At 46.6% G+C, this 27,687-nt stretch overlaps 1 protein-coding gene across 8 annotated transcripts in view; it reads right to left on the bottom strand.

The window, feature by feature from the left end:
* The window catches only part of MLLT10 (MLLT10 histone lysine methyltransferase DOT1L cofactor), a 385,956-nt gene that overhangs the window by 194,683 nt on the left and 163,586 nt on the right, over window positions 1-27,687 (bottom strand). For 5 of the 8 annotated variants that reach the window (XM_063921568.1, XM_063921569.1, XM_063921571.1 and 2 more), the window contains one exon: window positions 19,237-19,332. The exons of the other annotated variants lie outside the window; for them this stretch is intronic. In XM_063921568.1, the coding sequence (XP_063777638.1) occupies window positions 19,237-19,332 (96 nt within the window). The remainder of the gene's footprint in view (window positions 1-19,236; window positions 19,333-27,687) is intronic. 8 annotated transcript variants of the gene reach the window in all.

Raw genomic sequence — 27,687 nt, 5'->3', positions numbered from 1 at the left:
TTGCCGTGATCATATAACGTGTGGCCCTATTGGAAAATACGTTTACTTCCTCACCGTCGACACTAGATTCATCTGTGTCGGTACCCGTGTCGACTGACTGAGGTAAGGGACGTTTTACAGCCCCTGACGGTGTCTGAGATGCCTGAACCGGTACTAACTGGTTTGCCGGGCGTCTCATTTCGTCAACTGACTTTTGTAATGTGCTGACATTATCACGTAATTCCATAACCAAAGCCATCCATTCCGGTGTCGACTCCCTAGGGGGTGACATTACCATCATCGGCAATTGCTCTGCCTCCACACCAACTTCGTCCTCATACATGTCGACACACACGTACCGACACACACAGCAGCCACACAGTGAATGCTCTATTGAAGACAGGACCCTCCTAGCCCTTTGGGGAGACAGAGGGAGAGTTTGCCAGCACACACCAAAAGCGCTATACAGTATATAACAACCCTAGAAGGTGTTGTTTTTATATATGCGCTCTCAATATATATTTATATCGCCAATTTATGCCCCCCCTCTCTTTGTTACCCTGTTTCTGTAGTGCAGTGCAGGGGAGAGTCGTGGGAGCCTTCCTCACCAGCGGAGCCGTGCAGGAAAATGGCGCCGAGTGCTGAGGAGAATAAGCTCCGCCCCTTTTCCGGCGGGCTTTTCTCCCGGTTTTTCTAATAAACTGGCCTGGGTTAAATACATACATATAGCCTTAATGGCTATATGTGATGTATTTATTTGCCTCTAAGGTACTCTATATTGCTGCCCAGGGCGCCCCCAGCAGCGCCCTGCACCCTCCGTGACCGAGATCCGTGAGCCGTGTAGCAACAATGGCGCACAGCTGCAGTGCTGTGCGCTACCTCTATGAAGACTGAAGTCTTCTGCCGCCTGTTTCCGGACCTCCGTTCTGCCGTTCTTCAGCGTCTGTAAGGGGGATCGGCGGCGCGGCTCCGGGACGAACCCCAGGCTGACCTGTGTTCCGACTCCCTCTGGAGCTCAGTGTCCAGTAGCCTAAGACTTCAATCCTCCTGCAGGCAGGTGAGTTGCAAGTCTCTCCCCTAAGTCCCTCGTTGCAGTGCTCCTGTCGCCAGCAGGAGACACTGATTAGAAACCTAAAAAAAAACTTTTCTAACTAGCTCTTTAAGAGAGCCACCTAGATTGCACCCTCTCGGACGGGCACAAAAACCTAACTGAGGCTTGGAGGAGGGTCATAGGGGGAGGAGCCAGTACGCACCATGTGACCTAAAAGCTTTTTTAGATGTGCCCTGTCTCCTGCGGAGCCCGCTATTCCCCATGGTCCTGACGGAGTCCCCAGCATCCACTAGGACGTTAGAGAAATCTAAACAGCAGTGTAAGAATTAAGCAGACGGTATTTACCCTGCACAGAAACAATATAACCCATCCAAATCTAACTCTCTCTGCACATGTTATATCTGCCCCACCTGCAGTGCACATAGTTTTGCCAAGTTGCTTGCTTTTTTGGTTGCTAACAAACCTGAATAACCCCCAATGCCCTCTCCCCCCATTGTCTTCTCTAAAAAATTGCATTGAACATTGTAATTATATATTAATTACGTAACTGAACATTGTAATTATAAATTTTTTAATTACGTAATTTAACATTGTAATGCTATATTTATTCCGTTGTGAAATTGTTTGTACTATTACAACTTGTCCGTCCAATCCTCTTTGTATGGAAACCTAGTGGCACACTATAAATAAGAGATAATAATAATAATAATAATAGGCAAATAAAATCCAAATACGCTTAAAATTAACATACCCAACCCTGTATATGCAGCTATGTAAATCTAAATTCATGTCAATGCGCAAAGATGCACCTTACATCAAGTACTGCAAATGGGAATGATGTCTAAGGGGCGAAGCCCAGGATGTAATGATCACATAAGCCGCGCTTACGTTACAGCCCCTAAATCACGTATTTTAATATGCACACCGGTAGGGCACAATTTAGCAGCGCAATTAATGCTCAAAAGGGTCTATTTCATAGGGGTGAGACAGATATTACCTTGAGCAAGTGTGCACATACGTGGCACTTATGGTAGCCCCACAGGGCTGCTTACACACATCTACGAGTCCGGGGTGAGATGAAGTGCCACTGCCAACGTTTCCACGCTGTTACAATGGCACTTCGTACTGTTCTCACCTAAATGAATTGACCCCAAGTGTATGTCTTTGGCTGAACCAAGATATTTTATTTACACATGTACACATTTGTATTTCTTAGCTATGTAGGTATAATATATACTTTATGCTGTAGACCACATTTACATATGTACAGCTATCTAGTATTTATTCAACTACAAGTTAGGTGTATATAAAAGAAGATAGGATTATACCTCCCACTGGGTTATTCAAAGACACTTCAGTCATATTTGTACAGATAGACAAAAATTGGTAATAAAAGGAATGGTCTATCTTTATTTGGGTTCACTACAGCACTGTGCATGGCACTTGGCATACTCAGAATAATTACCCCCTTAACTGCATTCGATAACAGATTTGGAAAACATAAAGGAACAATCAAACTAACATCAACACATCTTTACTTTTCAAATTGATATAGCGCTAAAAAATAATCTTAAGTAGAAATAATACTTTATTGAATATACTGGGTTTAAAAATACACGCTTTTAGGGTCCATTAATGGCTATTCTGCAGGCAATAACACAGTGTATGCCTGACGCTTCTCTGAGTGCTTTGTGGACTCTGGCTTGCGTTCTGTAAAACACGCAGTACAAGCTAAATGGTGACATTTTAAGTTGCCCCCTATTTTGTGCTATAAATGAAATGTATTTTACTGTACATTTCGCACAGAGCCTCACAGCTGAGAGCGAGTGCGTCTGCGTTTGGATAAAGCTACTCCACTGAGCTAACTAAATCAAAGTGGTAGACGACTTGCAAGCCAGCAGGGAGGCAAATTAGTATTTAGTCATGCTCTTTATATTTTTATTAAAAGATTAAAACTCCGTGTGAAATGCATGGCATGCTGCCACCATCGTGGGGCTGGCTGCCAGCGCTATTGCAAACACATGCCAACAAGGAATCGATCTAAGCTCAAGAAATGGGGTTTGCCATTCACGAAACCTCACTATGGTAAGTTATTTTTTTTTTTGCCTTTCTACAAACAATATAATTAATGAGAACAGCCAAGGATTTCAGCACGAGAGGGAAAAGACAGAGGTAATAGGTTTTTAATAAATTGGACTTACAGATTATGAAAATTGCTTTGTGTGAATCCCTTTAGTGTGTTTACAGACTAACCTAGGCAGCGACTGATTTAACCCAGTCAGCATCAGGAAGGGAATAAAAATAGTCCTAACCTCCTAATTTTGGTAACCGATTAATTGTAGGAAAAGGGGTGGGACTGACATCTTCATCAGTCCTTAGACGAGCTTCTTGGCATAATGAATAGAAACCTCTGGACGCCCCACAGACAGAGCAGATGGTGCACGTAATCAATGAACTACCTCGGAGCACATGTTTATACTTATCTTACCCATGAATGTGTGATTAGCTTATTATCCTGCAGCATGGCACTGGTTGGAGAAGGTGAACAGAGCAGCCGCTCCAAAATGACGACACACATCTGCCGGAGTGTAGGCAAAGGCCCATCTCTGATTTTTACATTGTCTTCTTGGAAGATTACAACTAATTTCTTTCACAGCAGTTGTTTATTATCCAACAATAGATTACACAAGGTACCTAGACAATATCCAAGCACCCCTGCCCCCCCTTCCCCCAATGATTTACACAAAACAGACAAGTATGTTATACAGAGGTTGATGGTTTGATAGAGGTGTTTTATGAATATGAATTGGCAAAAATAAAAAAATTGGATCACATTTTTTCAAATTATTTTACAAAAAAATCAATTTTTATTCTTCATAACATGTCAAAGTAAAAGGGAGTAAAACTATGAAGCACTGTGAAAACAGTTCTCTACAATTGTGTACACATTTTTCCCATGAGGCAACAACTAAAACATGTTTAGTAATTAATTCCCATACAGGTAAATTAATGATCATCTTTACTCGCAGTACATTAGTATACATAGAGGGTTATACAGGCTTCATCACCGCAATTGCCCCGCTGGCGGAGGTACCATCCTGCACAGCTGGCGAATGCGTGGTAACGCCTCTGCCTGATTGACAGGCAGAGGTGTTTGCGGGAAGGGGGGGGGGGAGCGGTGACAGAGTGTTGTAGGGAATATGGGGGGGGGGGGGGGGGGTGTTGCCCGCAGCGTTTTCTGGGTAGCAGCGCCGATGTATGGAGAGAGAAAAAAGGGGGGGGGGGGGCTCAGCCCTCCTAGCTACGGCTGCAGGGGGGGCTTCCGTGGTTGCTGCAACCAAGATTAAATTGTGGTCGCGTCCGCTGGGCAGGTCATTCTACATGCTGAGCGTCCTTGCCCTGCAATGGGCGGCCCCCAGCATGCACAAGAAAGGATTGCAGATTCTGCTGTTTAGCAGAATCTGCAATCCATACTGAATAACCCCCATAGTACACACGCATACAATACTAATAAATACAACCATAGAAACAAGGTAAAAAATAAGAATTTACTTACCGATAATTCTATTTCTCATAGTCCGTAGTGGATGCTGGGGACTCCGTAAGGACCATGGGGAATAGCGGCTCCGCAGGAGACTGGGCACATCTAAAGAAAGCTTTAGGACTATCTGGTGTGCACTGGCTCCTCCCCCTATGACCCTCCTCCAAGCCTCAGTTAGGATACTGTGCCCGGACGAGCGTACACAATAAGGAAGGATTTTGAATCCCGGGTAAGACTCATACCAGCCACACCAATCACACCGTATAACCTGTGATCTGAACCCAGTTAACAGCATGATAACAGAGGAGCCTCTGAAAGATGGCTCACAACAATAATAACCCGATTTTTGTAACAATAACTATGTACAAGTATTGCAGACAATCCGCACTTGGGATGGGCGCCCAGCATCCACTACGGACTATGAGAAATAGAATTATCGGTAAGTAAATTCTTATTTTCTCTAACGTCCTAAGTGGATGCTGGGGACTCCGTAAGGACCATGGGGATTATACCAAAGCTCCCAAACGGGCGGGAGTGCGGATGACTCTGCAGCACCAAATGAGAGAACTCCAGGTCCTCCTCAGCCAGGATATCAATTTTGTAGAATTTTACAAACGTATTTGCTCCTGACCAAGTAGCTGCTCGGCAAAGTTGTAAAGCCGAGACCCCTCGGGCAGCCGCCCAAGATGAGCCCACCTTCCTTGTGGAGTGGGCATTTACAGATTTTTGGCTGTGGCAGGCCTGCCACAGAATGTGCAAGCTGAATTGTACTACAAATCCAACGAGCAATAGTCTGCTTAAAAGCAGGAGCACCCAGCTTGTTGGGTGCATACAGGATAAACAGCGAGTCAGATTTCCTGACTCCAGCCGTCCTGGAAACATATATTTTCAGGGCACTGACAACGTCTAGCAACTTGGAGGCCTCCAAGTCCCTAGTAGCCGCAGGCACCACCAATAGGTTGGTTCAAGTGAAACGCTGAAACCACCTTGGGGAGAAACTGAGGACGAGTCCTCAATTCCGCCCTGTCCGAATGGAAAATCAGATAAGGGCTTTTTCAGGATAAAGCCGCCAATTCTGACACGTGCCTGGCCCAGGCCAGGGCCAACAGCATGACCACTTTTCATGTGAGATATTTTAACTCCACAGATTTAAGTGGTTCAAACCAATGTGACTTTTGGAACCCAAAACTACATTGAGATCCCAAAGTGCCACTGGAGGCACAAAAGGAGGCTGTATATGCAGTACCCCTTTTACAAACGTCTGAACTTCAGGGACTGAAGCTAGTTCTTTTTTGGAAGAAAATTGACAGGGCCGAAATTTGAACCTTAATGGACCCCAATTTCAGGCCCATAGACACTCCTGTTTGCAGGAAATGTAGGAATCGACCCAGTTGAATTTCCTCCGTCGGGCCTTACTGGCCTCGCACCACGCAACATATTTTCGCCAATTGCGGTGATAATGTTTTTGCGGTTACATCCTTCCTGGCTTTGATCAGGATAGGGATGACTTCATCCGGAATGCCTTTTTTCCTTCAGGATCCGGCGTTCAACCGCCATGCCGTCAAACGCAGCCGCGGTAAGTCTTGGAACAGACAGGGTCCTTGCTGGAGCAGGTCCCTTCTTAGAGGTAGAGGCCACGGATCTTCCGTGAGCATCTCTTGAAGTTCCGGTTACCAAGTTCTTCTTGGCCAATCCGGAACCACGAATATAGAGCTTACTCCTCTCCATCTTATCAATCTCAGTACCTTGGGTATGAGAGGCAGAGTAGGGAACACATACCCTGACTGGTACACCCACGGTGTTACCAGAGCGTCTACAGCTTATTGCCTGAGGGTCCCTGGACCTGGCGCAATACCGGTCGAGTTTTTAATCATGTGGAAGACTTCTGGGTGAAGTCCCCACTCTCCCGGGTGGAGGTCGTGCTGAGGAAGTCTGCTTCCCAGTTGTCCACTCCCGGAATGAACACTGCTGACAGTGCTATCACATGATTTTCCGCCCAGCGAAGAATCCTTGCAGCTTCTGCCATTGCCCTCCTGCTTCTTGTGCCACCCTGTCTGTTTACGTGGGTGACTGCCGTGATGTTGTCCGACTGGATCAACACCGGCTGACCTTGAAGCAGAGGTCTTGCTAAGCTTAGAGCATTGTAAATGTCCCTTAGCTTCAGGATATTTATGTGAAGTGATGTCTCCAGGCTTGACCATAAGCCCTGGATATTCCTTCCCTGTGTGACTGCTCCCCAGCCTCGCAGGCTGGCATCCGTGGTCACCAGGACCCAGTCCTGAATGCCTAATCTGCGGCCCTCTAGAAGATGAGCACTCTGCAACCACCACAGGAGGGACACCCTTGTCCTTGGTGACAGGATTATCCGCTGATGCATCTGAAGATGCGACCCGGACCATTTGTCCAGCAGGTCCCACTGGTGCGTGGAATCTGTCGAATGGGATTGCTTCGTAGGAAGCCACCATTTTACCCAGAACCCTTGTGCATTGATGCACTGAGACTTGGCTCGGTTTTAGGAGGTTCCTGACTAGCTCGGATAACTCCCTGGCTTTCTCCTCCGGGAGAAACACCTTTTTCTGGACTGTGTCCAGGATCATCCCTAGGAACAGAAGACACGTCGTCGGAACCAGGTGCGATTTTGGAATATTGAGAATCCAATCGTGCTGCCGCAACACTACCTGAGATAGTGCTACACCGACCTCCAACTGTTCCCTGGATCTTACCCTTATCAGGGAATTGTCCAAGTAAGGGATAACTAAAATTCACTTCCTTCGAAGGAATATCATTTCGGCCATTACCTTGGTAAAGACCCGGGGTGCCGTGGACCATCCATACGGCAGCGTCTGAACTGATAGTGACAGTTCTGTACCATAAACCTGAGGTACCCTTGGTGAGAAGGGTAAATTTTGACATGAAGGTAAGCATCCTTGATGTCCCGAGACATCATGTAGTCCCCTTCTTCCAGGTTCGCAATCACTGCTCTGAGTGACTCAATCTTGAATTTGAACCTCTGTATGTAAGTGTTCAAAGATTTTAGATTTAGAATCGGTCTCACCGAGCCGTCCGGCTTCGGTACCACAACAGTGTGGAATAATACCCCGTTCCCTGTTGCAGGAGGGGTATCTTGATTATCACCTGCTGGGAATACAGCTTGTGAATGGCTTCCAAAACTGTCTCCCTGTCAGAAGGAGACATCGGTAAAGCCGACTTTAGGAAACGGCGAGGGGGAGACGTCTCGAATTCTAATTTGTACCCCTGAGATATCACCTGAAGGATCCAGGGGTCTACTTGCGAGTGAGCCCACTGCGCGCTGAAATTCATTGAGACGGGCCCCCCACCGTGCCTGATTCTGCTTGTAAAGCCCCAGCGTATACTGAGGGCTTGGCAGAGGCGGGAGAGGGTTTCTGTTCCTGGGAACTGGCTGATTTCTGCAGCCTTTTTCCTCTCCCTCTGTCACGGGGCAGAAATGAGGAACCTTGTCCACGAAAAGACTGCGCCTGATAATACGGCGTCTTCTCATGTTGAGAGGCGACCTGGGGTACAAACGTGGAATTCCCAGCTGTTGCCGTGGCCACCAGGTCTGAAAGACCGACCCCAAATAACTCCTCCCCTTAATAAAGCAATACTTCCAAATGCCGTTTGGAATACGCATCACCTGACCACTGACGTGTCCATAACCCTCTACTGGTAGAAATGGACAACGCGCTTAGACTTGATGCCAGTCGGCAAATTTTCCGCTGTGCATCACGCATATATAGAAATGCATCTTTTAAATGCTCTATAGGCAAAAATATACTGTCCCTATCTAGGGTATCAATATTTTCAGTCAGGGAATCCGACCACACCAACCCAGCACTGCACATCCAGGCTGAGGCGATTGCTGGTCGCAGTATAACACCAGTATGTGTGTAAATACCTTTTAGGATACCCTCCTGCTTTCTATCAGCAGGATCCTTAAGGGCGGCCATCTCAGGCGAAGGTAGAGCCCTTACAAGCGTGTGAGCGCTTTATCCACCCTAGGGGGTGTTTCCCAACGCACCCTAACCTCTGGCGGGAAAGGATATAATGCCAATAACATTTTAGAAATTATCAGTTGTTATCGGGGGAAACCCACGCATCATCACACACCTCATTTAATTTCTCAGATTCAGGAAAACTACAGGTAGTTTTTCCTCACCGAACATAATACCCCTTTTTTGGTGGTACTCGTATTATCAGAAATGTGTAAAACATTTTTCATTGCCTCAATCATGTAACGTGTGGCCCTACTGGAAGTCACATTCGTCTCTTCACCGTCGACACTGGAGTCAGTATCCGTGTCGGCGTCTATATCTGCCATCTGAGGTAACGGGCGCTTTAGAGCCCCTGACGGCCTATGAGACGTCTGGACAGGCACAAGCTGAGTAGCCGGCTGTCTCATGTCAACCACTGTCTTTTATACAGAGCTGACACTGTCACGTAATTCCTTCCAACAGTTCATCCACTCAGGTGTCGACCCCCTAGGGGGTGACATCACTATTACAGGCAATCTGCTACGTCTCCACATCATTTTTCTCCTCATACATGTCGACACAAAAGTACCGACATACAGCACACACACAGGGAATGCTCTGATAGAGGACAGGACCCCACTAGCCCTTTGGGGAGACAGAGGGAGAGTTTGCCAGCACACACCAGAGCGCTATATATATATATATATATACAGGGATAACCTTATATAAGTGTTTTTCCCCTTATAGCTGCTGTATAGTTAATACTGCGCCTAATTAGTGCCCCCCTCTCTGTTTTAACCCTTTCTGTAGTGTAGTGACTGCAGGGGAGAGCCAGGGAGCTTCCCTCCAACGGAGCTGTGAGGGAAAATGGCGCCAGTGTGCTGAGGAGATAAGGCCGCCGATAAGGGGGCGGAGCCTATCACCCGTTTTTCTATGTATTTTGGCAGGGGTTAAATGCATCCATATAGCCCAGGAGCTATATGTGATGCATTTTTTGCCATCCAAGGTGTTTTTATTGCGTCTCAGGGCGCCCCCCCCCCAGCGCCCTGCACCCTCAGTGACCGAAGTGTGAAGTGTGCTGAGAGCAATGGCGCACAGCTGCAGTGCTGTGCGCTACCTTGTTGAAGACAGGACGTCTTCTGCCGCCGATTTTCCGGACCTCTTCTGCCTTCTGGCTCTGTAAGGGGGCCGGCGGCGCGGCTCTGGGACCCATCCAAGCTGGGCCTGTGATCGTCCCTCTGGAGCTAATGTCCAGTAGCCTAAGAAGCCCAATCCACTCTGCACGCAGGTGAGTTCGCTTCTTCTCCCCTTAGTCCCTCGATGCAGTGAGCCTGTTGCCAGCAGGTCTCACTGAAAATAAAAAACCTAAACTAAAACTTTCACTAAGAAGCTCAGGAGAGCCCCTAGTGTGCACCCTTCTCGTTCGGGCACAGAGATCTAACTGAGGCTTGGAGGAGGGTCATAGGGGGAGGAGCCAGTGCACACCAGATAGTCCTAAAGCTTTCTTTAGATGTGCCCAGTCTCCTGCGGAGCCGCTATTCCCCATGGTCCTTACGGAGTCCCCAGCATCCACTTAGGACGTTAGAGAAACATAGGCTTAATTAGATGTTAAAAACAGGTGATATTTCAATGTATGTGCATCATATGACAAATGTCAGTTGCTCTGTGTATAATAGCATGTTTAAAAACATGAGTCAGCTCATGTACTAGTTTAAGCAAAAAGAATGATTAATACTAGCAAAAAGGATGTAGAATTAATTTACAGTGATATGTATAAATGTCAGGTTGAAGTGTGGTGGGGGGGGGGCGGCAGCTTTGTATCTTGTTTTATCCGCTCTTGCATCTTTTCCCATATTGAGATTAAACAAGACAGCAGGAAAAATAAGAATTTACTTACCGATAATTCTATTTCTCGGAGTCCGTAGTGGATGCTGGGGTTCCTGAAAGGACCATGGGGAATAGCGGCTCCGCAGGAGACAGGGCACAAAAAAGTAAAGCTTTACTAGGTCAGGTGGTGTGCACTGGCTCCTCCCCCTATGACCCTCCTCCAGACTCCAGTTAGGTACTGTGCCCGGACGAGCATACACAATAAGGGAGGCATTTTGAATCCCGGGTAAGACTCATACCAGCCACACCAATCACACCGTACAACTTGTGATCTAAACCCAGTTAACAGTATGACAACAGAAAGGGCCTCTTAAAGATGGCTCCTTAACAATAACCCGAATTAGTTAACAATAACTATGTACAAGTATTGCAGATAATCCGCACTTGGGATGGGCGCCCAGCATCCACTACGGACTCCGAGAAATAGAATTATCGGTAAGTAAATTCTTATTTTCTCTATCGTCCTAAGTGGATGCTGGGGTTCCTGAAAGGACCATGGGGATTATACCAAAGCTCCCAAACGGGCGGGAGAGTGCGGATGACTCTGCAGCACCGAATGAGAGAACTCCAGGTCCTCCTTTGCCAGGGTATCAAATTTGTAAAATTTTACAAACGTGTTCTCCCCCGACCACGTAGCTGCTCGGCAGAGTTGTAATGCCGAGACCCCTCGGGCAGCCGCCCAAGATGAGCCCACCTTCCTTGTGGAGTGGGCTTTTACAGTTTTAGGCTGTGGCAGGCCTGCCACAGAATGTGCAAGTTGAATTGTGTTACAAATCCAACGAGCAATCGACTGCTTAGAAGCAGGTGCGCCCAACTTGTTGGGTGCATACAATATAAACAGCGAGTCAGATTTTCTGACTCCAGCCGTCCTTGCAATGTATATTTTTAAGGCTCTGACAACGTCCAACAACTTGGAGTCCTCCAAGTCGCTAGTGGCCGCAGGCACCACAATAGGTTGGTTCAGATGAAATGCTGATACCACTTTAGGGAGAAAATGCGGACGAGTCCGCAGTTCTGCCCTATCCGAATGGAAGATTAGATAAGGACTTTTATAAGATAAAGCCGCCAATTCAGATACTCTCCTGGCAGAGGCCAGGGCTAGTAACATAGTCACTTTCAATGTGAGATATTTCAAATCCACCTTTTTCAATGGTTCAAACCAATGGGATTTGAGGAAATCTAAAACTACATTTAGATCCCACGGTGCCACCGGAGGCACCACAGGAGGCTGTATATGCAGTACTCCCTTGACAAAAGTCTGGACCTCAGGGACAGAGGCCAATTCTTTTTGGAAGAATATTGACAGGGCCGAAATTTGAACCTTAATGGATCCCAATTTGAGACCCATAGATAATCCTGATTGCAGGAAATGTAGGAAACGACCCAGTTGGAATTCCTCCGTCGGAACCCTCCGATCCTCGCACCACGCTACATATTTTCGCCAAATGCGGTGATAATGTTTCACGGTGACTTCCTTCCGTGCCTTAATCAAGGTAGGAATGACTTCTTCTGGAATGCCTTTCCCTTTTAGGATCTGGCGTTCAACCGCCATGCCGTCAAACGCAGCCGCGGTAAGTCTTGAAAAAGACAGGGACCCTGCTGTAGCAGGTCCCTTCTCAGAGGTAGAGGCCACGGTTCGTCCGTGAGCATCTCTTGAAGTTCCGGATACCAAGTCCTTCTCGGCCAATCCGGAACCACTAGTATTGTTCTTACTCTTCTTTGCCGTATGATCTTCAATACCTTTGGTATGAGCGGCAGAGGAGGAAACACATACACTGACTGGTACACCCAAGGAGTTACCAGTGCGTCCACAGCTATTGCCTGTGGATCTCTTGACCTGGCGCAATATTTGTCCAGTTTCTTGTTGAGGCGAGACGCCATCATGTCTACAATTGGTCTTTCCCAACGGTCTATTAACATGTTGAAGACTTCTGGATGTAGACCCCACTCTCCCGGATGAAGATCGTGTCTGCTGAGGAAGTCTGCTTCCCAGTTGTCCACGCCCGGGATGAACACTGCTGACAGTGCTATCACGTGATTCTCCGCCCAGCGAAGAATCTTGGCAGCTTCTGCCATTGCACTCCTGCTTCTTGTGCCGCCCTTCCTGTTTACATGGGCGACCGCCGTGATGTTGTCCGACTGAATCAACACCGGCTTTCCTTGCAGGAGAAGTTCCGCCTGGCTTAGAGCATTGTAGATTGCTCTTAGTTCCAGAATGTTTATGTGAAGAGACTTTTCCAGACTCGTCCATACTCCCTGGAAGTTTCTTCCTTGTGTGACTGCTCCCCAGCCTCTCAGGCTGGCGTCCGTGGTCACCAGGATCCAATCCTGAATGCCGAATCTGCGGCCTTCTAATAGGTGAGCCTTCTGCAACCACCACAGAAGTGACACCCTTGTCTTTGGTGACAGGGTTATTCGCAGGTGCATCTGCAGATGCGACCCTGACCATTTGTCCAACAGATCCCTTTGGAATATTCTTGCATGGAATCTGCCGAATGGAATTGCTTCGTAAGAAGCCACCATTTTTCCCAGGACTCTTGTGCATTGATGTACTGACACTTTTCCTGGTTTTAGGAGGTTCCTGACCAGATCGGATAACTCCTTGGCTTTTTCCTCTGGAAGGAAAACCTTTTTCTGAACCGTGTCCAGAATCATTCCTAGGAACAGCAGACGAGTTGTCGGGATTAAATGGGATTTTGGAATATTCAGAATCCACCCGTGTTGTCTTAGCACCTCTTGAGATAGTGCTAAAGCTGTCTCCAGCTGTTCTCTGGACCTTGCCCTTATTAGGAGATCGTCCAAGTATGGGATAACTAATACGCCTTTTCTTCGAAGAAGAATCATCATCTCGGCCATTACCTTGGTAAAGACCCGAGGCGCCGTGGACAATCCGAACGGCAGCGTCTGAAACTGATAGTGACAGTTTTGAACAATGAACCTGAGGTACCCCTGGTGTGCGGGGTAAATCGGAACGTGTAGATACGCATCCTTGATGTCCAAGGATACCATAAAGTCCCCTTCTTCCAGGTTCGCTATCACTGCTCTGAGTGACTCCATCTTGAACTTGAACTTTTTTATGTAGAGGTTCAAGGACTTCAGATTTAGAATAGGCCTTACCGAGCCATCCGGCTTCGGTACCACAAATAGAGTGGAATAATACCCCTTTCCTTGTTGTAATAGGGGTACTTTGACTATCACCTGCTGAGCGTACAGCTTGTGAATGGCTTCCAACACCCTCTCCCTTTCGGAAGAGACGGTTGGTAAGGCAGACTTCAGGAAACGATGAGGAGGATCCGTCTCTAATTCCAACCTGTACCCCTGAGATATTATCTGCAGGATCCAGGGGTCTACCTGCGAGTGAGCCCACTGCGCGCTGTAATTTTTGAGACGGCCCCCCACTGTCCCCGAGTCCGCTTGAGAGGCCCCAGCGTCATGCTGAGGTTTTTGCAGGAGCCGGGGAGGGCTTCTGTTCCTGGGAAGGAGCTGCCTGTTGGTGTCTCTTCCCTCTTCCTCTGCCTCGTGGCAGGTACGACAAGCCCTTTGCTCTCTTATTTTTGTAGGAGCGAAAAGGCTGCGGTTGAAAGGTCGGTGCCTTTCTCTGTTGGGGAGTGACTTGAGGTAAAAAAGTGGATTTCCCGGCAGTAGCCGTGGCCACCAAGTCTGATAGACCAACTCCAAATAACTCCTCCCCTTTATACGGCAAAACCTCCATGTGACGTTTTGAATCCGCATCGCCTGTCCACTGTCGTGTCCATAAGGCTCTTCTGGCTGAAATGGACATAGCACTCACCCGAGATGCCAGTGTGCAAATATCCCTCTGTGCATCACGCATATAGATAAATGCATCCTTTATTTGTTCTAACGACAGTAAAACATTGTCCCTATCTAGGGTATCAATATTTTCAATCAGGGATTCTGACCAAACTACTCCAGCACTGCACATCCAGGCAGTTGCTATAGCTGGTCGTAGTATAACACCTGCATGTGTGTATATATTCTTTTGAATAACTTCCATCTTTCTATCTGATGGATCCTTAAGTGCGGCCGTCTCAGGAGAGGGTAACGCCACTTGTTTGGATAAGCGTGTGAGCGCCTTGTCCACCTTAGGGGGTGTTTCCCAGCGCGCCCTAACCTCTGGCGGGAAAGGGTATAATGCCAATAACTTTTTTTTGAAATTATCAACTTTTTATCAGGAGCAACCCACGCTTCATCACACACGTCATTTAATTCTTCTGATTCAGGAAAAACTGTTTGTAGTTTTTTCACACCATACATAATACCCTGTTTTACGGTATCTGTAGTATCAGCTAAATGTAACGTCTCCTTCATTGCCAAAATCATATAACGTGTGGCCCTACTGGAAAATACGTTTGAATTTCTACCGTCGTCACTGGAATCAGTGCCCGTGTCTGGGTCTGTGTCGACCGACTGAGGCAAAGGGCGTTTTACAGCCCCTGACGGTGTTTGAGGCGCCTGGACAGGCATTAATTGATTGTCCGGCCGCCTCATGTCCTCAACTGACTGTTTAAGGGAAGATAAACCATCACGTAATTCCACAAATAAAGGCATCCATTCTGGTGTCGACCCCCTGGGGGGTGACATCTGCATATTTGGCAATTGCTCCGCCTCCACACCAATATCGTCCTCATACATGTCGACACCACGTACCGACACACACCGCAAACTCACAGGGAATGCTCTAATGAAGACAGGACCCACTAGCCCTTTTGGGGAGACAGAGGGAGAGTCTGCCAGCACACACCACAAAGCGCTATATATACAAGGGATATCCTTATATTAAGTGCTCCCTTATAGCTGCTTTAATATATATATATATAGCCATTAATGTGCCCCCCCTCTCTGTTTTACCCTGTTTCTGTAGTGCAGTGCAGGGGAGAGACCTGGGAGCCGTTCTGACCAGCGGAGCTGTGACAGAAAATGGCGCCGTGTGCTGAGGAGATAGGCCCCGCCCCTTTTTCGGCGGGTTCTTCTCCCGCTATTTTTCCAGTCAGGCAGGGGTTAAATATCTCCATATAGCCCCTATGGGCTATATGTGAGGTATTTTTAGCCTTGTATAAGGTTTATATTTGCCTCTCAGAGCGCCCCCCCCCAGCGCTCTGCACCCTCAGTGACTGCCCAGTGAAGTGTGCTGAGAGGAAAATGGCGCACAGCTGCAGTGCTGTGCGCTACCTTATGAAGACTGAGGAGTCTTCAGCCGCCGGTTTCCGGACCTCTTCACGCTTCAGCATCTGCAAGGGGGTCGGCGGCGCGGCTCCGGGACCGGACTCCACGGCTGGGCCTGTGTTCGATCCCTCTGGAGCTAATGGTGTCCAGTAGCCAAGCAGCAAATCCACTCTGCATGCAGGTGAGTTTACTACTTTCCCCCTAAGTCCCACGTTGCAGTGATCCTGTTGCCAGCAGGACTCACTGTAAAGAAAAAAACCTAAACTAAACTTTCTCTAAGCAGCTCTTTAGGAGAGCCACCTAGATTGCACCCTTCTCGTTCGGGCACAAAATCTAACAGGAGTCTGGAGGAGGGTCATAGGGGGAGGAGCCAGTGCACACCACCTGACCTAGTAAAGCTTTACTTTTTTGTGCCCTGTCTCCTGCGGAGCCGCTATTCCCCATGGTCCTTTCAGGAACCCCAGCATCCACTTAGGACGATAGAGAAAACACAAGCAACAACACATAAGAAATAGCGACTGCCACAAGCTCATTTTAGGGTCATCTATTTAAGCACATCTTCCCTTGCCCCTATACGTCCAAAATCAGACTATACTGCATGAAAGTTTTCTTGAAACGATGCTGTAGGTGGTATTACTGGCCTATATGATGCATAACAACCATCGGTTTGGCACAAATTCAAGTCTCACATTAATCAGCACTTTCTTCTATTATAGCGAAAAAGAAAATAATTCACACTTCATTACAAGCACCTCATAACTTTCACATGCTTTTACAGCATTACCGACACCCACACCCCAGCACGCAGCGCTGGGCCACACCACCGGCCATTAACTGTTACCAACAGTACAATAGATCATCCAGTTTAGTCTACCCAGAAATAAGTATCCACATACAGGCAGCCACCAGAGCTAGATACACAGCCAAATAAATGCTAACACAAACAGTAAAGGGTATAGTTTTGAATAAATGACATGGTTAGGAGATGTAAAACACAAAATAACACAGTGAATTGGAAAATCATGAACCAAGTCTGCAAATATTCCGTGAAAAGCGTTTACATACTGTAAAAGTCTTATTCGTTTGTACGAAAATGACAGAAGTTCTGTAACTTAAAGTAGAAACACCAGAACCTGCCTACTGGTCTACTACATGCTGGTAGAAGCTGAGATATAAGCTACAACCATTAGGTAGTTGGTTAAGACAATGTGGGCAGATAGCGGGCCTAATTCAGACCTAATCACTCGCTAGGGTTTTTGCACTGCTGAGAGCAGATAGTCTCCGTCTACTGGGGAGTGTATTTTCACTTTGAAAGTGTGCAATCGTATGTGCAGCCGAGCGGTACAAAGAGAGTTTGTGCAGTCTCTGAGTAGCCCAGGACTTACTCAGCCGCTGCGATCAAATCAGCCTGTCCGGGACCGGAATTCACGTCAGACACCCACCCTGCAAACGCTTGGACACGCCTGCATTTTTCCAACCACTCCCTGAAAACGGTCAGTTGCCACCCGCAAACGCCTTCTGACTGTCAATCTCCTTGTGAACGGCCGTGCGAATGGATTCTTCGTACAAACCCATCGCTGAGCGGCGACCAGCTTTGTACCTGTGCAATGCTCCTGCGCATTATGGTGCATACGCATGAGCAGTTCTGACCTGATCGCAGCGCTGCAAAAAACGCTAGCGAGCGATCAGGTCTGAATTACCCCCAGTGTGTATTACACCAATCCGCATAGCATACTTTCACATTGGGTTTGATCGGAAAGCAAGTCTCTATAAGACAGTAAATGTGGAACAGGGGAAGGAAGCGAAGTTCTCACACATTACAAGTGTATGCATCCTTTACATAATCTTTTTAAAAAAAAATTTTTTTTTTTTATACGGAATATACTCGTTTTGCGGCCATTACTCCATCAGGCTCTATGTGCACAGTTATCCACCAAAATCTCCTAGCTCTCAGTCATGGACCAATCGTTACTAAAGGCACAGCAAGAGGAGCATGTCTGATGAATACATGGTGGTTGTACTGGGATATTTAAAGAACATTATTCTTGGCTAGCGTTTCCACATTATCTAGTGCAGTTACAGGATAATGGTATGTATGGTATAGCTAACTTCAGGGAGAATTTAATTCCTAGCATTGCGATTTAGCTCCCAGATTAGGTGCCCAGAGCAATTCAATTGACAGCAATGTGCCAGGCATTTAAATCAGGAGATGCCATTTACCACAACTGACTAGCCCCAAGGAACTAGTTAAGTCGGATTTCTGCTCACAACCACAGGAAGGTATACATGCCCAACTGAGTAAATCCAGGCACTTCACCCAGAAGCTACTGTACATCCCACCCAGTATGTTACAGCCACATATGAAAAACATGTATTGATCAAATTTTAACACAGTGCGGTTGTATGTGTTCTATCACAAATAAATGTCATTTTAATACCTTTTTGGGAAAATATTATTGTCAGTCAAGACCAAAATATGCACATAATATATACAGCACTGAGATGACTGCCATATATATACAAGCAGCGGATCAGGTTCAGAACATGGGACCACCTTGGTGAGTACAACTAAACTGCTTCAGATAATCAATAAAGTTGTTGAGAACATCAAGACGCATACCCTTGCGGCCTCGCTTTGCTCACCATGCTTCGGGCACATTGGCTCACATTGCTCCGTTTTTCCACAAGAACCTGGGGCCTAAAACAGCATGGATCGCTATTGCTACCAAGTGTGATTTTTTTGCAAACGTAACTGCAAAGAATCGCACAGGTAGTTGCCGCCCAGAAATGGAAAAAGATGCCCACTGCAGTGTTTGCGATGCATACGCATCTGCATCGCAATCCATACGCACAATTAGGAACACTGAAGGTGTCAACTCAATCTGCACCAAGTCAGAGCTTCCACAAATCTGCACATGCTGTTGCATGCAAGTGCTCGCAGATGACGTCAGAGACATGCCCGCCAAACGTCCATGACACGCCTGCATTATTGCAGAAATGTACTATATAAATACAATCATTATTAACGCAATGTTTTTCCAAGATTTCTCATTTTACAATTCCTCAGGCCTTTCATGACTGTGCAAAGTCAGAGTATACTTACAATACCAAAAGTAAGTCTACATTACAAATACGAGTACATACAAAAAAAAAAAAAAGTCCACAAAAATAAAAATATATATTTATTTAACTGCACGTGCTAGAATAAATATATTCATTTTCTTTTCTATTTTTTTTCTTTTTTGAAATTCACAGACAGTTGAAACCAGGGTAACACCTAGGGCTAGATCTACTAACCCGCAGTTTAACCGATCGGTGGATCTGGATTTAATGCGGCTTAGCATTTATTTCTGTTGCCGCTCAAACTTAGTAAATCTAGCCCCAAGAGTGGAGTGGATGGTTCCACAAGCAATGAGTTCATGTAACAGCAATGGGTGTGAGCCTAGAAGCACATGCACGGGGTGACGGAGAAGCTAGGACATGCTCACTAAGAATGGCACCATAGGAGGAACGATGGCAAAAGCTCTACTGATGAACAGGAACAGTGAGAGGTTGTGATGGAGCACTGGTTCCATGCACCCGAACATAGCCAAGAAACTTACTTTTTTCTCCTTCTCATGAGGTTTATCCTGAGAGTGAGAGGAAGAATCACTTAAACTTTGATCAAATGATCTACTAAATTCCAGTTTGCCTTTTTTCTATAAAAACACAGAAAGTACAGAAGGGACACAAATAAGTACCTATAAGAAAAAACCTTTGGTACGGTGTGTAAAATCTAGCACTGACAAGAGACAATGCTGTTATGTAAGGGCTCATACACAGGGTGGGACATCTGTTCCAGTGTCCTAACACAAGTGACACGTAGGGATCACTGCTCTTTATGTGAAACAGATCGATAAAACGCTAATATTTCTTTAAATGGAAGAAAGACCATTTCACATAAGGATCAAATCCTAAGATCAGTCTCCCTGTCTTGCCTAAAAATGCGGCCATTCCATGCTGCGCAGGGGAATGAGGTGAGGACCAATCCAAAGCTGCAAATCACAAAGAGCCTCCTGACCCCCCACCCCCACCCAAACCACCACCACCACCACATACACACAGCCAATTTGAGGTGGCAAAATGAAATGTTCAGCCGCTTAGGTGGTCGTGTATAGTGTTTACAGCCATGCCATTTGGAATAAACTATGGCTCCCTAGTATAAACCAAAATTAGGCAGCTCTGAAATTGTGCAGCACTGAGTATTTCAGCACTGACATCTGCCTGTATAGAGGGACATTGTAATCTGTACAATGTGGTGTACATTATTAGCACTGCAAGCAGAGATATCCTTATTTCTGTACATACAGTAGATAGAAACATACGTGTAAATTGGCAGAAGGAGTCATGAATCTCCGGAACCTACTGTATTCAAATTTCTCAAGCCACTTTCGAACTTGCCCCTGTAGATCCTAATTTGGCGGATAACTCATCCTGTCTCCCAGCTTGTCGTGTTGGTTACCTTGGCAGACCTTTCATACCTCCTCTACATTTCCCAGCTAAACGGACAATCCCAGATCCAGCCATAGTTCTGCTCTAGGCCTGTCTCACCTTGTCATGATAACCCTCCTATTAACCAATATCGCTGCCGCCACCCGAACACAGCTGACTAAATGCACCAACACAGATTAAAATGCCATTCACTCCAGACACACTTCTCCGTACCAACTGTATAGCTAGAAACAAGTTTCCTGTAAACTAATGGGTAACTTTCATATCAGAGCTACTTGCAATTCTATTATATCAGTTGTTAATTAGACAGGATTACTTTCTCAACATTTTCATTTATAATATACAAGAGGTTCTGCCTTCTACAGATTGTGTATTTCCTACTCTATCATCAAAGAATCATTCCTAAGAATACTGATGGATAAAGCATTAATGTGTCTGCTTTATGCTCCTATCATGGATTTCACAGTGCCAATTACCTGCCAATGGGACCTGTCATGTATTACTCTGCAGACAGAGAGTGGCCATTAGTCTATAATGTAATTTCTGCGACCATGAGCAATTGTCATGTACAATGGATAGTTACTGTACATGTGACTGGGGAAAAAAAATACATCTACATTGTTCTTGGATACACAGAAAATCGTACTTGGATTCCCACATATACACAAGATATTAAAATGACATGTATTGTGTGATAGATTTAGCTGCATAATAAAATTTTATTGTGTCACTAATTAATACAAAATGTTGGACGCTTTATGCAAGTCAACACGTAGAGCACCACAATATCAGGGTTGCCCTCAGCAGCTAGCTAAATATCAAGGAATCTGTACATCAGTTGACAACGGAGCGAAACCCCTACTGCCCAGCCTTATGCAGCCATCCGATCCATGAATTCTACAAGTTTTTTGTCCCAATTTTTGCAATTTAACAAAGAAAAGAAAGAAAAACACACACAAAAGGGAATAATGGAAAACAATTTAGTTATTTTAGAAGTGGTTTATTTCATCCATAATAAGCTTAAAAGACCCATTGTCTAAATGTGTTTTATATTCTCCAACTATGCAGCGATTACAATGTATATAATAATCTCTATGAATGGATTATACATTCCAAGAATTACCATGGTTATTAGAACACAGCATTGCATATGCAGTGTTGCTAAATTATGTACTGTGAGATCAATCAACTTGCCCCTTATTTGACATTGTCACATGGATCTTCACATGGTTAGGTTTCCTATTACTTGCCGACTTCCAGTAACATAAAAGGATTGCATTTATAAAATGTACACACAGGGGGAAGCAGAACCAAGTCACAAGTCAGCACCAGGAAGTAGTGACATCACTGAGGCATGAGGAACGGTGTACTTCATGTCTGAGCAAAGGCACTAAAACCGGATCCACACTTTTGCGATCACTCAGCTGATTGGGTAAAAACTCCCCATCAGCCCAGTGCGTTGTCCCCAGCTTGACCTGCTGTCTGCCACCTGCGAGCCCCGTACACACTGCTAGAAATAGCTCAGGGTGTACAGGCTCCTATGGTTTCTGGAGGTCTCCCCGATAAATATTAAACAGCACATAAGATGTGACCTCCCAATACCAGCTGTTGCCGGAGCTTTATATGCCATTTATCAGCCAACACTCCTGCAATGGACCTGCATACACATCTATACAATCATGCGCCCTTTCACCAGATATTGTGTTATGGATTGTATAGGTGTGTACCCGGCTTAATACGTTAGATAGGCAATTATGTGTCATGCCCATTAAACAGCTGCACCTAGACTTGAGACTCCTGGTTGGGATGGGACACAAGGCATTTTGTAGTCCTCTGCAGGCTGGGGTGTTATTATTAGAGAACTGATTTCACCAGGGATCCTACAGTATGGTGGGAAAGGGTCCAAGGGAGGAGACTTTCTAACAAACAGCAGGGGGGGGGGAGAGAGAAGAGGAGTACCCCGAAATGTTGCAAATAAAGCACCTTTTTCCACTTGTACAGAGTCCAGGAGTGCCACCTCGCTGTATATGTGTGTATATGCGGCTGGCTAGCGCTTAGGAGTGCACCCTGGCAAGTATCCTATATCGCTATTCAAGGAGTGCCGGATCTGTGGTACATGTGTGTATATATACATGTAATAACTGCACTCAGAGTCGACAATAATGCAAAAGAGACTGTATTGGCCAAACAGTCTCTTCTGCATTATTGTTGACTCTGAGTGCCGTTATTATATGGAAGCATCTATTTGGGACACTGCTGCACTGGAGCACACTGTTGGATTCAAGTGAGTGCCGGCACAGTATGGATAGAGATATAGATAGAGAGATAGATAGATAGATAGATAGACAGACAGATATATTGAGAGAGAGAGAGAGAGAGAGAGAGAGTGTGTGTGTGAGTGTGTGAGTGTGAGTGTGAGAGTGTGAGAGTGTGAGAGAGTGAGAGAGTGAGTGTGAGAGAGTGAGTGTGAGAGTGAGTGTGAGAGAGAGAGTGTGTGTGTGTGTGTGTGTGTGTGTGTGTGTGTGTGTGTGTGTGTGTGTGTGTGTGTGTGTGTGTGTGTGTGTGTGTGTGTGTGTGTGTGTGTGTGTGTGTGTGTGTTAGCAACCCAACAAGAGGTTGAAATGCACAGTTCTTCCCATCCTACCCTAGCTGGTTGGCAGGGATGAAGGTTTAATGAGACCTGGAAGGACGATTTATAGGCTTATAAATATTTACTGAAATCTCCATGCCTTCCAGAAACAAAATACCCAAATTAAGCAATTACATTTCACAAAATTTAGGAGATTACAATAAATAAGAAATAGTCGTTTTATGTATTTATTTTTAAAGAAAGCCACTAAACCAAAGAAGACTGTCCCATTGTGTGGTTTGGCATAGGCCAATCTGGAGAGGGTGAAATGTGTGAACAGCACTGATATGTATGGAGGTTGAAAAAAATAAGATTTTACTCACAGGTAAATCTATTTCTCGTAGTCCGTAGTGGATGCTGGGAACTCCGAAAGGACCATGGGGAATAGCGGCTCCGCAGGAGACTGGGCACAACTAAAGAAAGCTTTTAGGTCACCTGGTGTGCACTGGCTCCTCCCACCATGACCCTCCTCCAAGCCTCAGTTAGGACACTGTGCCCGGACGAGCTGACATAATAAGGAAGGATTTTGAATCCCGGGTAAGACTCCTACCAGCCACACCAATCACACCGTATAACTCGTGATACTATACCCAGTTTAACAGTATGAAAACAACTGAGCCTCTCAACAGATGGCTCAACAATAACCCTTTAGTTAACAATAACTATGTACAAGTATTGCAGACAATCCGCACTTGGGATGGGCGCCCAGCATCCACTACGGACTACGAGAAATAGATTTACCGGTGAGTAAAATCTTATTTTCTCTGACGTCCTAGTGGATGCTGGGAACTCCGAAAGGACCATGGGGATTATACCAAAGCTCCCAAACGGGCGGGAGAGTGCGGATGACTCTGCAGCACCGAATGAGAGAACTCCAGGTCCTCCTCAGCCAGGGTATCAAATTTGTAGAATTTTGAAAACGTGTTTGCCCCTGACCAAGTAGCAGCTCGGCAAAGTTGTAAAGCCGAGACCCCTCGGGCAGCCGCCCAAGATGAGCCCACCTTCCTTGTGGAATGGGCTTTTACTGATTTAGGATGCGGCAGTCCAGCCGCAGAATGCGCCAGCTGAATTGTGCTACAAATCCAGCGAGCAATAGTCTGCTTAGAAGCAGGAGCACCCAGTTTGTTGGGTGCATACAGGATAAATAGCGAGTCAGTTTTCCAGTAACTTGGAATCCTCCAAGTCCCTAGTAGCCGCAGGCACCACAATAGGTTGGTTCAAGTGAAAAGCTGATACCACCTTAGGGAGAAACTGGGGACGAGTCCTCAATTCCGCCCTATCCATATGGAAAATCAGATAAGGGCTTTTACATGACAAAGCTGCCAATTCTGACACACGCCTGGCTGAAGCCAAGGCCAATAACATGACCACTTTCCACGTGAGATATTTTAGATCCACGGTTTTAAGTGGCTCAAACCAATGTGATTTTAAGAAACTCAACACCACGTTGAGATCCCAAGGTGCCACTGGAGGCACAAACGGGGGCTGAATATGCAGCACTCCTTTCACAAACGTCTGAACTTCAGGTAGTGAAGCTAGTTCTTTCTGGAAGAAAATCGACAGAGCCGAGATCTGTACCTTAATGGAGCCTAATTTCAAGCCCATAGTCACTCCTGCTTGTAGGAAATTCAGAAATCGACCTAGTTGAAATTCCTCTGTTGGGGCCTTTTTGGCCTCACACCAAGCAACATATTTCCGCCATATGCGGTGATAATGCTTTGCAGTTACATCTTTCCTGGCTTTAATCAGCGTAGGAATGACTTCCTCCGGAATGCCCTTTTCCTTCAGGATCCGGCGTTCAACCGCCATGCCGTCAAACGCAGCCGCGGTAAGTCTTGAAACAGACAGGGCCCCTGCTGCAGCAGTTCCTGTCTGAGCGGCAGAGGCCATGGGTCCTCTGAGATCATCTCTTGAAGTTCCGGGTACCACGCTCGTCTTGGCCAATCCGGAACCACGAGTATTGTTCTTACTCCTCGTTTTCTTATTATTCTCAGTACCCTTGGTATGAGAGGTAGAGGAGGGAACACATAAACTGACTGGTACACCCACGGTGTCACTAGAGCGTCCACAGCTATCGCCTGAGGGTCCCTTGAACTGGCGCAATATCTCTCTAGTTTTTTGTTTAGGTGGGACGCCATCATGTCCACCTGTGGCCGTTCCCATCGATTTACAATCAGCGTGAAGACTTCTGGATGAAGTCCCCACTCTCCCGGGTGAAGGTCGTGCCTGCTGAGAAAGTCTGCTTCCCAGTTGTCCACTCCCGGAATGAACACTGCTGACAGTGCTAGTACGTGATTTTCCGCCCATCGGAGAATCCTTGTGGCTTCTGCCATTGCCATCCTGCCTCTTGTGCCGCCCTGTCGATTTACATGGGCGACTGCCGTGATGTTGTCTGACTGGATCAGTACCGGCTGGTGTAGAAGCAGGGATTTTGCCTGACTAAGGGCACTGTAAATGGCCCTTAGTTCCAGAATATTTATGTGTAGGGAAGTCTCCTGACTCGACCATAGTCCTTGGAAGTTTCTTCCCTGTGTGACTGCCCCCCAGCCTCGAAGGCTGGCATCCGTGGTCAACAGGACCCAGTCCTGTATGCCGAATCTGCGGCCCTCTAGAAGATGAGCACTCTGCAGCCACCACAGCAGAGACACCCTGGTTCTTGGAGACAGGGTTATTAGGCGATGCATCTGAAGATGCGATCCGGACCATTGGTCCAACAGGTCCCACTGAAAGATTCTGGCATGGAACCTGCCGAAAGGAATTGCTTCGTAAGAAGCCACCATCTTTCCCAGGACCCGCGTGCAGTGATGCACCGATACCTGTTTTGGTTTCAGGAGGTCTCTGACTAGAGATGACAGCTCCTTGGCTTTCTCCTCCGGGAGAAACACTTTTTTCTGGACTGTATCCAGAATCATACCCAGGAACAGTAGACGTGTCGTCGGAACCAGCTGTGATTTTGGAATATTCAGAATCCAACCGTGCTGGTGTAGCACCTCCTGAGATAGTGCTACTCCCACCAACAACTGCTCCTTGGACCTCGCCTTTATTAGGAGATCGTCCAAGTACGGGATAATTAAAACTCCCTTTCTTCGAAGGAGTATCATCATTTCCGCCATTACCTTGGTAAACACCCTCGGTGCCGTGGAGAGTCCAAACGGCAGCGTCTGGAATTGGTAATGGCAATCCTGTACCACAAATCTGAGGTACTCCTGGTGAGGATAGTAAATGGGGACATGCAAGTAAGCATCCTTGATGTCCAGGGATACCATGTAATCCCCCTCGTCCAGGCTTGCAATAACCGCCCTGAGCGATTCCATCTTGAACTTGAATTTTTTTATGTATGTGTTCAAGGATTTCAAATTTAAAATGGGTCTCACCGAACCGTCCGGTTTCGGTACCACAAACAGTGTGGAATAGTAACCCCGTCCTTGTTGAAGTAGGGGCACCTTGATTATCACCTGCTGGGAATACAGCTTGTGAATTGCCGCTAGCACAGCCTCCCTGTCTGAAGGAGTAATCGGCAAGGCAGATTTTAGGAACCGGTGGGGTGGAGACGCCTCGAATTCCAGTTTGTACCCTTGAGATACTATTTGCAGGATCCAGGGATCCACCTGTGAGCGAGCCCACTGATCGCTGAAATTTTTGAGGCGGCCCCCCAACGTACCTGGCTCCGCCTGTGGAGCCCCACCGTCATGCGGCGGACTTGGAAGAAGCGGGGGAGGACTCTTGCTCCTGGGAACCTGCTGTTTGTTGCAGCCTTTTTCCCCTACCTCTGCCTCTGGACAGAAAGGACCCGCCTTTTCCACGCCTGTTTTTCTGAGTCCGAAAGGACTGTACCTGATAAAACGGCGCCTTTTTAGGCTGAGAGGGAACATGGGGTAAAAATGCTGACTTCCCAGCAGTTGCTGTGGAAACTAGGTCCGAGAGACCATCCCCAAATAACTCCTCACCCTTATAAGGCAAAACTTCCATGTGCCTTTTTGAATCTGCATCCCCTGTCCACTGGCGAGTCCATAAGCCTCTCCTAGCAGAAATGGACAATGCACTTATTTTAGATGCCAGCCGGCAGATCTCCCTCTGTGCATCTCTCATGTATAAGACTGAGTCTTTTATATGCTCTATGGTTAGCAGAATAGTGTCCCTGTCTAGGGTGTCAATATTTTCTGACAGGGAATCTGACCACGCAGCGGCAGCACTGCACATCCATGCTGACGCAATAGCTGGTCTAAGTATAATACCTGAGTGTGTATATACAGACTTCAGGATCGCCTCCTGCTTTCTATCAGCAGGTTCCTTGAGGGCGGCCGTATCCGGAGACGGTAGTGCCTCCTTTTTAGACAAACGTGTGAGCGCTTTATCCACCCTAGGGGGTGTCTCCCAACGTGACCTATCCTCTGGCGGGAAAGGGAACGCCATTAGTAACTTCTTAGAGATTACCAATCTTTTATCAGGGAAAGCCCACACTTCTTCACACACTTCATTTAATTCTTCTGATGGGGGAAAAACTACGGGTAGTTTTTTCTCCCCAAACATAATACCCTTTTTAGTGGTACCTGGGTTTATATCAGAAATTTGTAACACCTCTTTCATTGCTTCAATCATGCAACGAATGGCCTTAGTGGACATTAGACTAGACTCATCGTCGTCGACACTGGTGTCAGTATCCGTGTCGACATCCGCGTCTGCCATCTGAGGTAGCGGGCGTTTTAGAGCCCCAGATGGCCTTTGAGACGCCTGGACAGGCACGAGCTGAGAAGCCGGCTGTCCCGCATTTGGCATGTTGTCAAATTTTTTGTGTAAGGAGTCGACACGTGCACGCAATTCCTTCCATAAGTCCATCCACTCAGGTGTCTGCCCCGCAGGGGGTGACATCCCTTCTATAGGCATCTGCTCCGCCTCCACATCATTATCCTCATCAAACATGTCGACACAGCCG

The sequence above is a fragment of the Pseudophryne corroboree genome, chromosome 5 (assembly GCF_028390025.1).
Source record: "Pseudophryne corroboree isolate aPseCor3 chromosome 5, aPseCor3.hap2, whole genome shotgun sequence".
NCBI classification, from domain to species: domain Eukaryota; kingdom Metazoa; phylum Chordata; class Amphibia; order Anura; family Myobatrachidae; genus Pseudophryne; species Pseudophryne corroboree.
Note: the sequence above shows the minus strand (reverse complement) of the source record. Positions and strands in the feature narration are given on the sequence as shown.